This window comes from Orycteropus afer, unplaced genomic scaffold, assembly GCF_000298275.1.
Source record: "Orycteropus afer afer isolate SDZICR_OR568_19922 unplaced genomic scaffold, OryAfe1.0 scaffold00053, whole genome shotgun sequence".
NCBI classification, from domain to species: Eukaryota; Metazoa; Chordata; class Mammalia; order Tubulidentata; family Orycteropodidae; genus Orycteropus; species Orycteropus afer.
Genome location: NW_006921640.1, coordinates 5,046,669 through 5,061,784, shown reverse-complemented (window position 1 = coordinate 5,061,784; position 15,116 = coordinate 5,046,669). Strand labels below are relative to the sequence as shown.

The window sequence follows — 15,116 nt, the reverse complement described above, 5'->3', positions numbered from 1 at the left end:
GCTTTGGGAGGAACGGTTGGTGAAAGGGCTGGAGGGAGGCAGCATGTCTGGCCTTGCAGTAATAGGCCTTGGGTTACTGCTGGTAATCCTGTCTTCCTCTTGTGAAATTAGAGGAGGTCAGAACATGTGGCCTCCTTGCCGTTTTTGCACTTCCTGTTGGCCATATCCTTTTTTGGTCCTTCATTCATATGGGAGCCTCACTCTAAATCACTTTTATATAACCATATATAAGGGTCCTCATTAATCTGGAAGAGTTGACTTCCAAGAACTGTGACAGGTCCCAAAGCCCAGTAAATATGCTCCTTTAGCCCAGGACACTGCTGATGTATATTTTGTTTTTGAAAATAATGACATGATTTTAATATTTTATCTGTCCCTGCTATGAGTTTGGAATTGACAGAAGAATGATTCTGTGTGAACTCATAATGCTACCTGGACCAGAAGTCTAAAAGTTAATGTTTCTAAGAAAGAAAATTAGATTAAGATGGTAAATTAAATATGCAGGTCTGTATTCCTCTCCTACCTGAAATTAACTCAAAGTGACAGGGGAAAAGGGAAGAGAGAAAGGGCAAAGAGGATTAAGTATTTGAAAGCAAGAGTGCTGGCTTGTAGCTGGATCAGAAACTGACTAATCTCTGAAAAGAGCTCTGATGAGACTAACAGAATGGAAGAGTAGTCTGGCAGGAGTTGCAAGAGGGGAACTATGGACCAAAATAGCAGAAGGAGACTGAAGCAAAGGAGAAGAACACTTCTGGGTACACACCAGGAAACAACCCTAGGGGCAACCAATAGAGTGACTGGTTAAAACACATTTAAAGCAGGTAAACAACAGAACATCTTATCTTCCAGCAAAATAGCTGGCAGATTAGGCATGTGTTCCCTAGGACAGGACTGTGAGTATGAGAACCTAGACCAGAGAGGCAAAGTAGAAACCCAATGGCTGGCAACACCCAAGAAGAGGCCTTGAGCCCAGAAGATACCCACTCACCTGGATTATGTGGAGCAAATTACTAATGTTCAACATCTTTTCAAAGCTAAACATATGTCTATGAATAGTGGTGACTTAGTCTGCCTTGAGCATTATGGTATATATATATATATATATATATATATATATATATACACACACACACACACACATTTTTTATTATAATTTGGATGAAAGTTTACAGAGCATTTTGCTTTCCCATTCAACAATCCATATACATTTTGTTATATAATACTGATTGCAATCCCCACAATGTAACAGCACTCTTTCCACTTCCTCTCTGTGTTTACCATTTCCATTTGTCCTTCTTTCCTACCCCTTCCTGCCTTCTAAGCTTTATTCCTAGGCAAATGCTGCCCTTTTGATTTCAGATGGTTGATTGTTCTAAGGAGTTCATACCTCCCTAGTGTTACTGTTCATCTTATAGGCCTAACATTTGTCTAAAGTTGAGCCTTGGGGATGAGTTCAGTTCCAGCCTTGAAGAGTGTCTAAGGGCCATTGTATCAGGGGTTCCACCACCTTCTATCAGACCAGTAAGCCTGGTATTCTTATTTTTATTTTTTTAAAATTGTGATTTGGGTGATAGTTTATAGAGCAAATTCACTTTCCATACAGCAGTTCACATACATTTTGTCTCATGACATTGACTACAATTTACCACAATGCAACAGCTCCCCTCCCACTTCTTCCCCATAGTTACCTCTTCCCTGTGTCCTTCCCTTCATCCACTCCTGCCCCCTGAGCTATGTCCCTGTGCATACACAACCCTTCTATTCTCCCACGATTGTTCTCGCCAAGGAGTGTATCTACCTAGTGTAAATGTTCACCTCATAGCCCTGTCTTTTGTTTGGCTGGAAGCAACAAGTGTGGGTTCAATTCCAGACCTGAAGGGCAGCTAGGGGCCATAGTCTCAGTGGTTCCATCAGGCTCCATCAGACCAGCAAACCTGGTCCCTTTTTATTCCAAATGATTTTGAATTTTGTTCCACATTGTTCTCCCACTCTATCCAGGATCTCCTAAATAGATCCCCCTGAGTGGTTGACAGTAGTAGCCAGGCACCATCTTGTTCTTCTGGTCTCAGTCGTATAGGCTGAGGATTGCATGACCAGGTGCTTGGACTAATTGTATCCCTGCATCTTTCACTTTCTTCATTCTTCTTTTCTCTGGACGACGAGAGACCCATCATTGCATCTAGATGGCTGCTTGCAAGCTTTTAAGATCAAGCCTGGTCTTTTTTATGATTTTGAGTTTTGTCCCACAGTTTCCTCCCACTCTATCCAGGACCTCCTACTGTGATCCCTTCCAAAACAGTTAGAGTGGTACCAGGGTACCATATAATTCTAGTTTCAGGATCATAGAGGCTGGGGTTCATATGGTCCATTAATCCTTTGGACTAATTGTTTCCTTTCACCTTTGATTTTCTTTCTTCACTCTTCTTTGTTCCAGTTGGGAAGAGATCAATAGCTGCATCTTAGATGGCCATTCACAAGCTTTTAGGACCCCACTCACTACTTGTCAAACTAGGATGTAGAACACTGTCTTTGTGGACTATGTAATGGTAACTGCCTGTGGTAGTTAAGGTTGTGTATGTCAACTTGGCTGGGCCTGGTTGAGTGGCTGGGCAGCTGAATGTAGTATTCCCCATGATGAGACTGGTAATCAACTCCATGGCGCAACTCACTCCATGGTGCAGCTCATAGTACAAAGTGACTAGAGTAGACTTGCCAACCCATGGAGCAAGAGCTAATTGCCTTCCAATAGGAGGCCTCCTGGTAGCGTGGGGTGCCTCTGGGCACTTACTGGCAGAGCTGAAAAGTCCAACACTTTCCCAATCAGGCCAGAGGTCAGCCCAAGGGACCCAGGGGCCAAGGGAGAGTGCTGCCTACAGACAAGGCTGAAAAGCTGTCCTGACAGAAGAACTATATTATAAGTCATTCCTAATTCTGAATTGAAACCTGTTACTTCTCTAATAAACCCCATAATTGTGAGTATGGTCTGTGAGTTCAGTGTGGCCATTGCAACAAATTATTGAACCCAGTAGAGAGGTGGAGAGTACCATGGGAGGAACAATTGGTGTCAAATTTGTTAAAAGGTTGGAAAGAAGAGATATGCCTATTTCATAGGAATCAGCCTTGGGCTGTTGATCTTGATTCTCTCTTCTCACTGTGAAATTAGAAGAGGTCAGACATCCATGCTGTCAAGCCACTTTTATACTAGAATATGTCTGTTTGTTTGAAATTCAGAAATGTATATAGAAAGACCAAAAAAGTAGGTTTTACTCCCACCACCTAGAAAATCCCTTCAATATATTTAAAAGTAAAATAAAATGAAAATACTAGTAATGCATGCACATTTAAAAATGTAAAGAATGATAAAAGTTAAACATAAAACTCATTCCCTTTTAAGTAATTCAAAGCTATGCATAAAAAGAAACATCCCTAATAAAGGGAAATGCATGGCCAAGTATATGGGCTACAAAGAAGTATCCATCCTTCATAACTCAAAAGGTTTTGTTCTTAATGTTTTTTAACAACAAACATAAAATGCAATGATAAAATTATTTAACAGGGTATGTGAAATATAATGATGTAATTAGTGATAACAACAATAAAAGGATATAGATAAAGAATTTCTTGTATGTTATTGAAATTAGGTTGGTGCCAAATTACCCTAGATCTTATAAATGCAAACTGTTGAATATAAAGTTCATGGTAACTACTAAGAAAATGTATTTTAAAAATACATACAAAAGGCAAAAAGAAGGGAACCAAAAAGGCTTGCCACATAAAACCAACAAAACACAAAAGCAAGCACTATTAAAGAACAAAGACAAAGAAAGCTTAAGACATACACACAAAAACAAATAAAGAAATGGCAGAAGTCAGTCACCTCTTATTAGTAATTACAGTGTTATTTGGGCTTCTGTTCTCCCTGACAAGAGTTACCTCCTTCAAATTGTAGGTTTAAGAGGTACAGCTTTCCCTACAGTCTGACAAGCAACAGACCAGCCATCACTTGGAAATAATTCTTCCATCCATTTATTATAAATAGATGATTAGTGGGGAAAAAAAGTACATTCAGAGTATATGATCTTAAACTGTTGTTAATAAATGGCTTTAATTTTTTTTCTGACAGAAAGCTGTCCATTGTCTGGTAAAGGACACATAGCTTTAACACATTCACATTAACCATATGAAACCTTTGAACAGAAAATGCTGAGTCTTTTTTTTCAAAAGGAGATGTTGGACTTCATGGAAATGTTGAGAAGTACATGCCAGATCTGAATATACATATGAAAATAACAGGAAGTGGGGAGCAGTATTAACTTTGTATCAAGTTCACATGGAAAAAATGTTAAATTAATAAATTTACATGCCTCTTAAGAAATAATAGCACTTTGGAGCAAGTTGTTGGGCCTGTGGGCTTGGGACCATGGTTGCGGGTTACATATCAAGCTCACTTGGCATAACAAAGTGCACAAACATTGTTCTACATCTTACTTTGGTAGTGACTGAAGTCTTGCAAGCAGCCATCTAGATGCATCAATTGGTCTCTCCTTTTGCAGAGCAAAGAAGAGAAGAAAGGCAAAGACAATGGAAACGGTCAAGGGATTAGTGGACCATGCAAACCTCAGCCTACATGACCCAGAAACCAGAACTAGATGATGCCTGGCTACCACTGTCAACCACTCGGAAAGGGATCACTATAGGAGTTCCTGGATAGAATGGGAGTAAAATGTGGAACAAAAAGATGACTTAAAAAGATCAGTCTTACTGGTCTGATAGAGACTGGTGAAACCCCCAACTATGGCTCCTAGTCACCCTTAAAGCCTGAAATTGAACTGTGGCTTTCAGCCAAACAGGCATATAACGTGTACATTGACACCAGGTAGGTATACTCCTTAGAACAATTATGGGAGATAGCTCAGAGAGCAGGAATGCATAGGAAAGAAGGAAAAGGTAGCCACAGGGAGGAAATGGGAAGAGCTGTTTATATTATGGGGATTGCACTCAATGTCACCAAAATGTCTTCTGTGATTTATTTCATAGATGTCTGATGTCCCCCTAATTCAAATACAGGATATGTGGGTCTGGATTGGGTCTATGGTCTTAAAAATTGTGAAGTGCTTGCCTAACTACTTTTACTGAGATGGACCTTTTGAATTTCTTTAGAAGAACTGAAAACTCACCTAGATTTGGCTGTAAAATTGGCAATTAGATACTGTTAAGTGGAATACTTACAGAATTTTGAATTTTAAGGTGCTCAGTAAAAAAGCCACTTGAAACATTCTGAAATCACAGATGACAACTGATACCTAAATTGAGGTTAAAAATGTTTGTATAATACAACAAACATGCTATTAACCCAACATCTGTTTATAAAGGAGTTAACTTACTTGCTTGGCAGTCTTAATTTCTGTTAATGTGCAAACTACCATGCTAAGACATCAGTAAATTTATGTATAAATTTTCTTTTTTGAACAGCAGCTTCAATGCAAACACAATGTTTCCAGCAATGGTATTTTGGCTAACAATTACAAATCTACAAAATACTCTCACTTGATGTTTATGGAATGAGGATTTTTCACAGCATTTTTTTTTTAAGTCATTAATTGAAGTAGTTACATAGTGAAGGCACTGGGAAATATAAGTGAGCTAAAATGGCAGGAATGAAATCTTTTGGACCTGTTGATCCTCTACACCGGCCATTTCATCACATTTACTTGAACATGATGGCTTCACTAGACCCAGGGGAAAGGAGTTTTGTATAAGTAACTGGCAGGCAAACCTGAATCAGAAGCCATTTTAAAAATGCTCAAAACTTTTAGAATTTTCCTATAATAGTTAACAATGTCAAAATGAACTAAGAGTCATTTGTGTGGGAAATTTTCTTCCATAATAACGTTTTTAAATTATTTAGTATCAAAGAATGTTCCATTTCCATTTGATTTGCTGTGACTTTGAGAGCAATACAAGAATAAAGCTGCTTTTCTAATTTAAAAAAAAAAAAAAAGAGGCCATAACTAGAGACCATTCCCAAAGCTGTTTCTTATATATGGGAAGCAGACCACATACCCAAAGCAGGTACTCAGCTGCTCACAGGAGATTCCACCATGGAGCTGATTACCAGTCTCATCATGGGGAATACGACATCCAGCTGCCCAGCCACTCAACCAGGCCCAGCCAAGCTGACACACAAACTACCACAGATCTCAAGGGAACAGCCTAAGTAGACAACTCCAGAAAGTAGAAAAGAAAAAAGCAAATAAGCCTAAACATACCAGAAGAAAGGAAATAACAAAGATCTGAGCAGAAATGAAATAGAACATAGGAAAAAAAAAGAAAATCAAAAAACCAGAAGTTGGTTCTTAGAAAAGATCAATAAAATTGACAAATATTTAACTAAATTAACAAAGAAAAGATGTAAATAACCAAAATAAAAAATGAAACAGGGGACATCACAACTGACCCATAAGAAATGAAGAGAATTATGACAGAATATTATGAACTATTCACTGTATGGCAACAAACTGGATGTTGTTGTTATGTGCTGTCGAGTTGGACACAACTCATAGCGACCCCTCCTTGGGTTTCCAAGGTAGCATCACTATGGAAGTATATTGCCCCATCTTCCTTCCGAGGAGTGACTGTTGGGTTTGAACCGTCAGCCTTCTGGTTAGCAGTCAAGTGCCTTAGGCACTATACTACCAGCGTTCCCTAACAAACTGGATAACCTAGATGAAATGGTACAAAAAGAGCAAGGAGGCAGCACCTTCCAACCTCCTCTAACTTCACGAGAGGAAGACAGTATCACTATCAGCAGCCCAAGGCTTATTCCTAAGAGGCCAGACATTTCCACTACCCTCTAGCCTTTTACCAATTCTGACACTGACCATCCCTCCCGCGCTACTCACTACTTCTCTCTGGGTTCGACAATTCATTGCAATGGCCACACAGACAATACTCAGGCTTATGGGATTTATTAGGGAAGTAATGGGCTACAATTTAGGTTCACACTCACAAATCTTCGATCAGCTCAGTCTCCCCTCTGTTATGCCCTCAAGCACACCTCTCTGGCTCCTGGCCTTTCTGCCTCCCTCTCCCCTGCCTGGGCAAATTTACTAAGTTCTTTTAGCTTTGCCAATAGGTATACCTAGGTGCACCCCCTCTGTCAGCAAGTCTGTTGTCCAGGAGCACTCCACTTTCTTGCTCTGTGGGCCAGATAAGCCCGCCACTCTGTCTCCTGCCTCTTGGTTCCACTGTGACTGTTTCTCTCTGCCGGGGCGTCTCTCTCTCTCTTTCTCTGCTGGGATGTCTCTCTCTGCTGTGTATCTCTGCCAAGGAGATCCAGTGTAGGGATCTTAGGTCCAAGGATACAATCTACTTCACCTCCAGCTCTTCTTTCTTGATGGCAGTGAGATTTCCTCTTTGCCTCCAGGAAGGCTCATTTTAAGCCTGGCAGAATGACAAACCTAACTAATCCCAACATCAGAGTTCTACACAACTTGTTTGAATGGTCTCACCCAGTAATCCAGTGGGAGTTACAAAGACTGTGGCTAGAAAAACCATACAAATAATTCACTGCACCAGAAATGAAGAGAGTTTTAGGAGCATACAAAGTACCCAAACTGACTCAAGAGGAAACCGAAAGTCTCAACAGATCTATAACAAGTGAAGAGACTGATTCGGTGATCAAAAACCTCCTAACAAAGAAAAGTCCTGGATAGAGGGCTTGACTCAGGAATTCTACCAAACATGTAGAGAAGAACTGACACCAGTACTGTTTATTGTTGTCGTTATGTGCCGTCAAGTCGGACCCAACTCACAGCAATCCCTCCTTAGGTTTCCGAGGCAGTATCACTATGGAAGTAGATTGCCCCATCTTCCTTCCGAATAGTGGCTATTGGGTTTGAACCACCAGCCTTCTCGTTAGCAGTCAAGTGCCTTAGGCACTACACTACCAGAGCTCCCAAATAAATGGTACCTCATAAAAATTAAAAATTTTTGTTCATCAAAAGACTTTATCAAAAATGTGAAAAGTTGAGTTATAGACTGGTAGAGTATCTTCAGAAACCATGTATCTGACAAGAATCTAAGAACCAGAAAATATATAAAACTTTGACAACTTAACAACAAAAAGACAAACAACCCAATCATAAAATGGGCAAAGGGCTTGAATAGATAGTTCACCAAAAACAACATTCAAATGGATACCAAAGGCATGAAAAGATGCTCAGTCTAAGTGTAATTAGCCATCCAAAAACAAGATACCCTTTCACTCCCATTAGAATGGCTAAAGTAAAAACAAACAAACAACAACCACACAAAATAAATAAATAAATAGAATAACAAATGTTGATGAGGATGTGGCAATGCTGGAACCTTTGTCCATTGCTAGTAGGAATACAAAACAGTACAGTCATTGTGGAAAATAGTGTGGGTGCTGGGTCCTAAAAAAACTAAAAATAGAACTACCGTATGTCCCCGCTATTGCACTCCTAAATACTCAAAAGACTTGAGAGCAGAGACTCAAAAAGACGCACATACACCAATGTTCATTGCAGCACTATTCCCAATAGCCAAAAGGTGGAAAGAACCTTAATGTCCATGAACAGATGATAAACAGAGCATGGCATATATAATACAATGGACTACTACTCAGCCAGAAAGAGAAATGAAGTCTTGATACACACCACAGTATAGATGGAGCCTGAAGACATTATGCTGACAAAAATAAGTCAATCACAAAAGGACAAACATTATATGGCCTCACTTATACAAAAAAGACAAGAAAAGACAAATGTATGGAGAATAAAGTGTGTTAGTAGTTACAGGGGCTGGAGGGAGGAAGAAAAAAGGGGTTAATAATGATGGAAAAATCACACTGACTAAAGGTAGGGTTGCACAGCCTGTTATTGTAATTACTATCAATAAGTTGTATACCTGGAAAAAGTTAATTTGGCAAAAGTGGTATGATAGATATATTTATGACAATGACCCCAAAAAAAGCAGCTGCTGAAGGTGCTTATGTACAACCAAACACCTCATGGGATTTGGTTCCTTGGTTTGGAGGTATAGAGTGTCACAGTTTCATGGGACATCCCAGTTTAACTGGCCTAATAATGTGTTCAATGTTTCTGTTCTACCTCCTAGTTCATTGCATAGTGCCTGGGGTCTTACAAGTTTGCAAACAGTCATCCAATGCATAACAACTGGTCTCTATTCAACAGAAGGTGGACATAGAATGTGTAGCTAAATGTCTCCATTAACAACTGGCTTTGCCCTGAGTCCAGAACAACTGGATGGTGCCTGGGTACAATTACTGAACTTCTGATCAAAAATGTCTTAGAATACTGATCAAAAAAGGGAATACGCAGAACAGAATTTCAAATTCTCCTGGACTCTAGACTTCTGGGGCCATGGAGGATGGATGAAACCCTGAAACTACTGACCTGAGATAATCTTTAAACTTTTAGCCAAAAATATCCCCTGAAGTCTTCTTAAAACCTAACACTAGTTCAGCTTAACTAGTTAAAAAAAAAAAAAAAAAAAAAAGTCTGCCTTGAGCATTATGCTCTTTTAAGAACTATTTATATGGGGTCAAATTGAAGATTAGATAGGAATCTTAGGGAGCACTGAGTTTATGGTAATGAGACAGGAACAACTCAGAAAAGAAGGGTGAGAATGGTTGCACAACTCGAAGAATGTAATCAGTGTCACTAAATATTACATGTAGAAACTGTTGAATTGATGTGTTTTGCTAAGTATATTCTCAACAATAAGAACAACAAAATAAATGAAAGGAAAAAGAGTAGTGGTGGCTTACTATGTTAGCAATTCTCAAACAGGAAGATAATCAAAACAAACTAGAAGATCTTCCCAAAGGAACGACTATCAGAATTTTAGAGAGAGATATTTTTCAAACCACATTTGTCACCCATGGTGAGAAACACTGTAGTACAGTAAGATTCAACAAAATATAAATTAAGTTTCTTCTGCTCTGGCTTTGAACTCTTATCTCATATTTTTTATTTAATTCTGTTCTTAACAAGGCTAAGTAGAAATCATTCTGATTCTTTTCTTGTAATTCAGCTCTCACTTCACAAGTCCCATCACAATATGTGTGTATATACTTACCAGGCTTTAAATTATATTCCTCTTGCCATTGTCTTTTTCTCCTGTTTTCTTAATTTAGACATTTCACTACATTTTTTATTCCTAATTTCAGCAGAAAAGCTAACACTAAAATAATCACAGCAAAGGTATGTAGTAGGCACTGTTGAAAAGGAAATTGAACTACAAATAAGTTAAGAACCTTGTAGTTAGTAGGTGGGGAAACTGGGATTGGAACCCAGATCCTCTGGCTCACAAGTCCATGTTCTTCACCACTATGCTTTATTAACTATATTCCCTAAATATGTCAAAATATCACAGCCTGAACAAAGTCGGGGCTTCCTGCACATTTAGTTCTTATTAACTAATAACACTGAATGAATGGTCCACTTCACGTTTTAGCAATTTTATTACCTTTCTTTCTAAATAAACATTTTTATTTTTTAAAAAAGTTTTTAAACCTATTTTCCATTAACAGAGAAGTAATACATATTCAATGTAATAGATACAAACAACATATAGAAGCAAAAAGTAAAAACTGAGTCTCCCCATTCCCTAAAGGTAACCACTGTGTTAACAATGTGGTTATTTAGCCTTCTATACTGTTTGTGTCAATACAACATTTTCCATACATATTAAGACACAGTTGAATTAAATAAAACATGGATAGTTTTTAAACAGTCACATAACGGTTTCCTCACATCTTGACTGTAATCTACAATCTCTGTTCCATCAAAAAAAAATTAAAAAAGAAAACAAGAATAATCCAAGTTGATTAGAAGTTAACAGAAATAGTTAACAGGCAGGTGGGAGAGGAAAAGGAAAACTCAACGCTTATACACTGAGCTTCTGTGAAGGGTAATGGAAAAAATATGGGAACAAACTGATGGTTAAACAACCTGATGGACATAACTTAATGTCACTGAACTGTGCATATGAAGACTGTTGAAATGGCAAAAATGTTTTGTTACATATATATTTACCAACATAATAATAATAAACAAAGAAGAATCCAGCATCTTTTCACAGAAGAGATAAAGTAAAACCAAGAAAAGTTTTAAATATGTGTAAGAAAATCAGTGCTATATTCAATTATTTTTCAAAATAAAAGAACAATCATTCAAAAATCCAACCAGCCATGTCTATACATATTTTAGCAACAATGATAGAGAATGAAGTAAGAATTCAATCACTGACTTTAAAATAAAGAAAATAAAACAAAAAGGCAAGAATGTACTGAATTTCCTGGGAAATTCCAAGTAACTTCAGAGAATGATCAATTCAAAACTATGGTCCTTGTACCCATTTCAGCACACCTATAAATTCTCTAGGAGATACAGAAACTGACCTACCCCACAAAAGTTCTAGAATCTGGGCTCAAATCTAATATCAAAGCACATTCCCTTGAGGAAGCTGTGGGCCAGGGCAGGTTTCTGTTCGCTCAGGAAAGCATTTCCAGCTGTCTCTGGAGCCAGGTGGATGAGTCTGCCCAGCACAGTTTTGACCACTGTTTTGGAACTACCAGTTAGAGGCCAATCTATGAAGAGCAGAGCACAAGAGGAATCTGTGTTGCAGTTGCTAAGAGACTGGCCAGCATTGGTCAAAGTACAAATACTGTTTTTCCAAAAACTTCCAGTAACTCATATGCCAACAAATGTCTTTGGATTTATGAATAGCCTGACAGCTTCCATTACTTTTATGAAACTAACAGAAAGAAATATTATTATTTTTGAGAAGAAAAATACTAGTACCTCAAAAATATTTACAAGCAACACATAATAATCCAAATCTCTTACCTTTGGTTGGCCTCTGAATTCCCAAGAGTCATCATCATTGACATGGAAGAAAAGAGAAAGAGGTGGGGAGTTTAGTTTAGAAAACTCATTTTAAAGGGTAAAACAATAATAAATATTATATAAATTTTCAACAAGAATATAAAATATTACCTTTGAAACCAAATGGCAATTTAAAATAAAGAATAAATGAGTATCTATTTTAAACCAGTGCAAACCAAAACCACACTCAATGCCATTGAGTCAGATCCGACTCACAGCGACCCCTCCTTGGGTTTCCAAGGCTACAGTATCACTACGGAAGTAGATTGCCCAATCTTGCTTCCAAGGAGTAGCTAGTGGGTTTGAACTGCCAGCCTTCTGGTTACCAGTCAAATGTCTTAGGCACTATGCCATGAGAGCACCTAAAGAATAAATTAATGTCTATTTTAAACTAGTAGGGTTGTTGTTGTTATGTTGTTATGTGCCGTCGAGTCGGCCCCGACTCATAGCGACCCCTCCTTGGGTTTCCGAGGCAGTATCACTACGGAAGTAGGATTGCCCAACCTTCCTTCCGAGGAGTGGCTGGTGGGTTTGAACCGCCAGCCTTCTGGATAGCAGTCAAGTGCTTTTAGCCACTATGCTACCAGAGCTCCTAGTAGGGTAGTACTAATCAGTTTTTTATAATTAGTACTAGTAGGGTAGTACTAATTATAAAAAACTGATTTGTGTGACTACCCGAGCACTAGATAATGTTAAGTCCCAATATTTCTACCTCATGTGTTTGCTTATCCTTGCATATGTCTTCTAAACACACACACACACACACACACACATATATCTTTTATAATTGATTTCACCTCCAAGTAGTTTTCTCTGCTTTCATCAAAAAGCAGCTTAATTATTAAAGGGCCTATAGATTATAGGCCCTACTACAAAAAGTGAATGCTATCCTGGTTAAGAAAAAAGGTTAGGTTAAAGAAACAATAAATTTCTTGCCAATGAATTACTGCTTATGCCTCTTCACTTACTTAATTAGTTCTAATGTCCCTCCCACCCTCTGAAACTGCCACATTTACATTTGGTTTCACATTTGGAGAAAAGTTGGAGAAAAGCACCAAGAACTCCCATAGACCTTTCATGCAAATTCACCAAGTGCTCTATCATTCCTCTCCCTCCCTCCTTTCCTTTATTTCTTCCCTCCCTCCCTTCCTCCCTCCCTCTACCCCCTCTACACTTCTCACTTCTCCCACCTCCCCTTTCTCCCTCCCCCCATATACATACATACATACCCACACACATTATTTTTTTCTGAACCATATGAGATTGAGTTGTAAACATCATACTCCTTTAGCCCTAAACACTTCAGCGTTCAATTCCGAAAAACAAGGACATTCACATATATAACCACAGCACAATACAAAAATCAAAAGACTTAATAATAAAGGAAAGTACTTTTGAAATTGGAATGAAATAGGAACAAGAACTGGAGCTTTGTAAATAACTGGTTCTTCTCAGAGGATCAACATTCCAACCCAAACCTGAAACGCTTCCTTCTAGTCATCTGTACATCTCCTTGTGCCTTTTTCTCATAAGATTTTCTTCTAAAATTAATTTAATAAATGTAATTATATCAAATTATTTCAGATTAGAACATTAAAACTTCAAGGAAAGTCTTGCAAATGAGTGACACTTCAATAGATTTTGGAGTTATATCCAATATAACTAACACGTGAATGAAAATAATTTCTTTGGAACAATAGATATGGAAAAACTTCCTGGAAAAAACAGCTATGAAACACTGGTAGAGGTTGCAGAAATAAACTATTTTTTTATAGATCTTTGTAAGCAAAACAGATTCCAGTCAACCGCATATGGCTTAATTATAAACCTAGCTGGAGATAAGAAAAGAACTAGCACAAATGAAATAGCCACAATAGGCTAGGTGCATTGGATGTTACTACATTTAATTTTCACAATAATTTTGCAAGATCCTATTATGATTCTAGTTTCACAGATGAGAAATTTAAGGCTCAGAAAAGTTAACATGACCTGTCATAGACATAACACTGAGTAATGATGTATCTGGAATTCAAAACTAGGTTTTCTGACTCCAAAGTTCCCGCTGTTTCCCTATCCCACAATGGTCAAAACAACCTCTTCGAGTTTCTTCTAGACCTAAGAATCTATGACTCATACATTAACAACTGCTTCTGCTAACAGAAATATTTTCCAATGTATGAATTTCTTCCATTCTGATCATTATCTAATAAAAAGTTCATACTGTTTGGTGCTTATACCAGTGTCAGTTTTTCTTTTTTGAGAGAAAAATAAAATGTTTCATATGATATTTCAAGTTTAAATAAAATATTTTTATACAAAGTAAAAACCAGTTCTTCCTAAGAAATAAACAACAAATATGAACTTCAATAATATATGACATACAGCACAAGATTCCAGGGGACTAGCCCGAATTCAAAACATAAGAATAAAAACAGAAACAAACCAATAAATTAATTACAGGGCCAAGTTTCCAGCTAGGGATGCTGATGGTTACAAAAGTAAAGCTCAAATAACCTGCACAGCCATGGGAAGCCCAAAGATGTAATTACAGCTCTGTACAAAAAATAAATACGTAAACTAATTAATTAAACAAAACCTTGTCAAAGTGTAGTTGCAATTCAATACGGCAATGCCTCACTTATCCCAAGATCCCTTATTTAGAAACTTCAGCTATCCAGATCACAGCTTCGATTCAGGAAGTAAAGGGAATCAGCTCCTGACCAATCAAGAGAGATGTCACAAATTACAAGCACTAAAACCTTCATTTCCCAGCTGAGTTGAACTATTATTTGGTTTTGTTTAACTTTTCATTTTGAAATATTTCAGAGTTGCAAAAACTTCTAAAAATAGTACAAAGATTTCTGGATATCTTTCACTCAGTTTTTCAAATATTAAATAAAGTCTTCTATAACTACAGTTACAATGATTATAACCAAGAAACTAAATCAACACAAAATGTATTAAATAATCCACAGTGACCTTATTCAAATTTCACCTTATGTCTCACTAATGAATGTCCTTTTCTGTTCCAGGATCCAATCCAAGATCATATGTTGCACGTAGCTGTCATATCTCCTCCAATCTGGGACAACTCCTCAACCTTTCTTTGGGTCTTAGGACCTTGCTACTTCAAGAGTAACCACTTGTCATTAGCTATTAGAGAGATGCAAATCAAAACAA

General features: G+C 37.8%; 1 protein-coding gene across 1 annotated transcript in view; it reads right to left on the bottom strand.

Moving 5' to 3' along the window:
- KIF13B (kinesin family member 13B) overlaps nt 1–15,116 on the bottom strand; it is a 351,480-nt gene that overhangs the window by 247,254 nt on the left and 89,110 nt on the right. Inside the window, exon 3 of the mRNA XM_007938771.1 lies at nt 11,898–11,910. Coding sequence (XP_007936962.1) covers nt 11,898–11,910 — 13 coding nt within the window. The remainder of the gene's footprint in view (nt 1–11,897; nt 11,911–15,116) is intronic.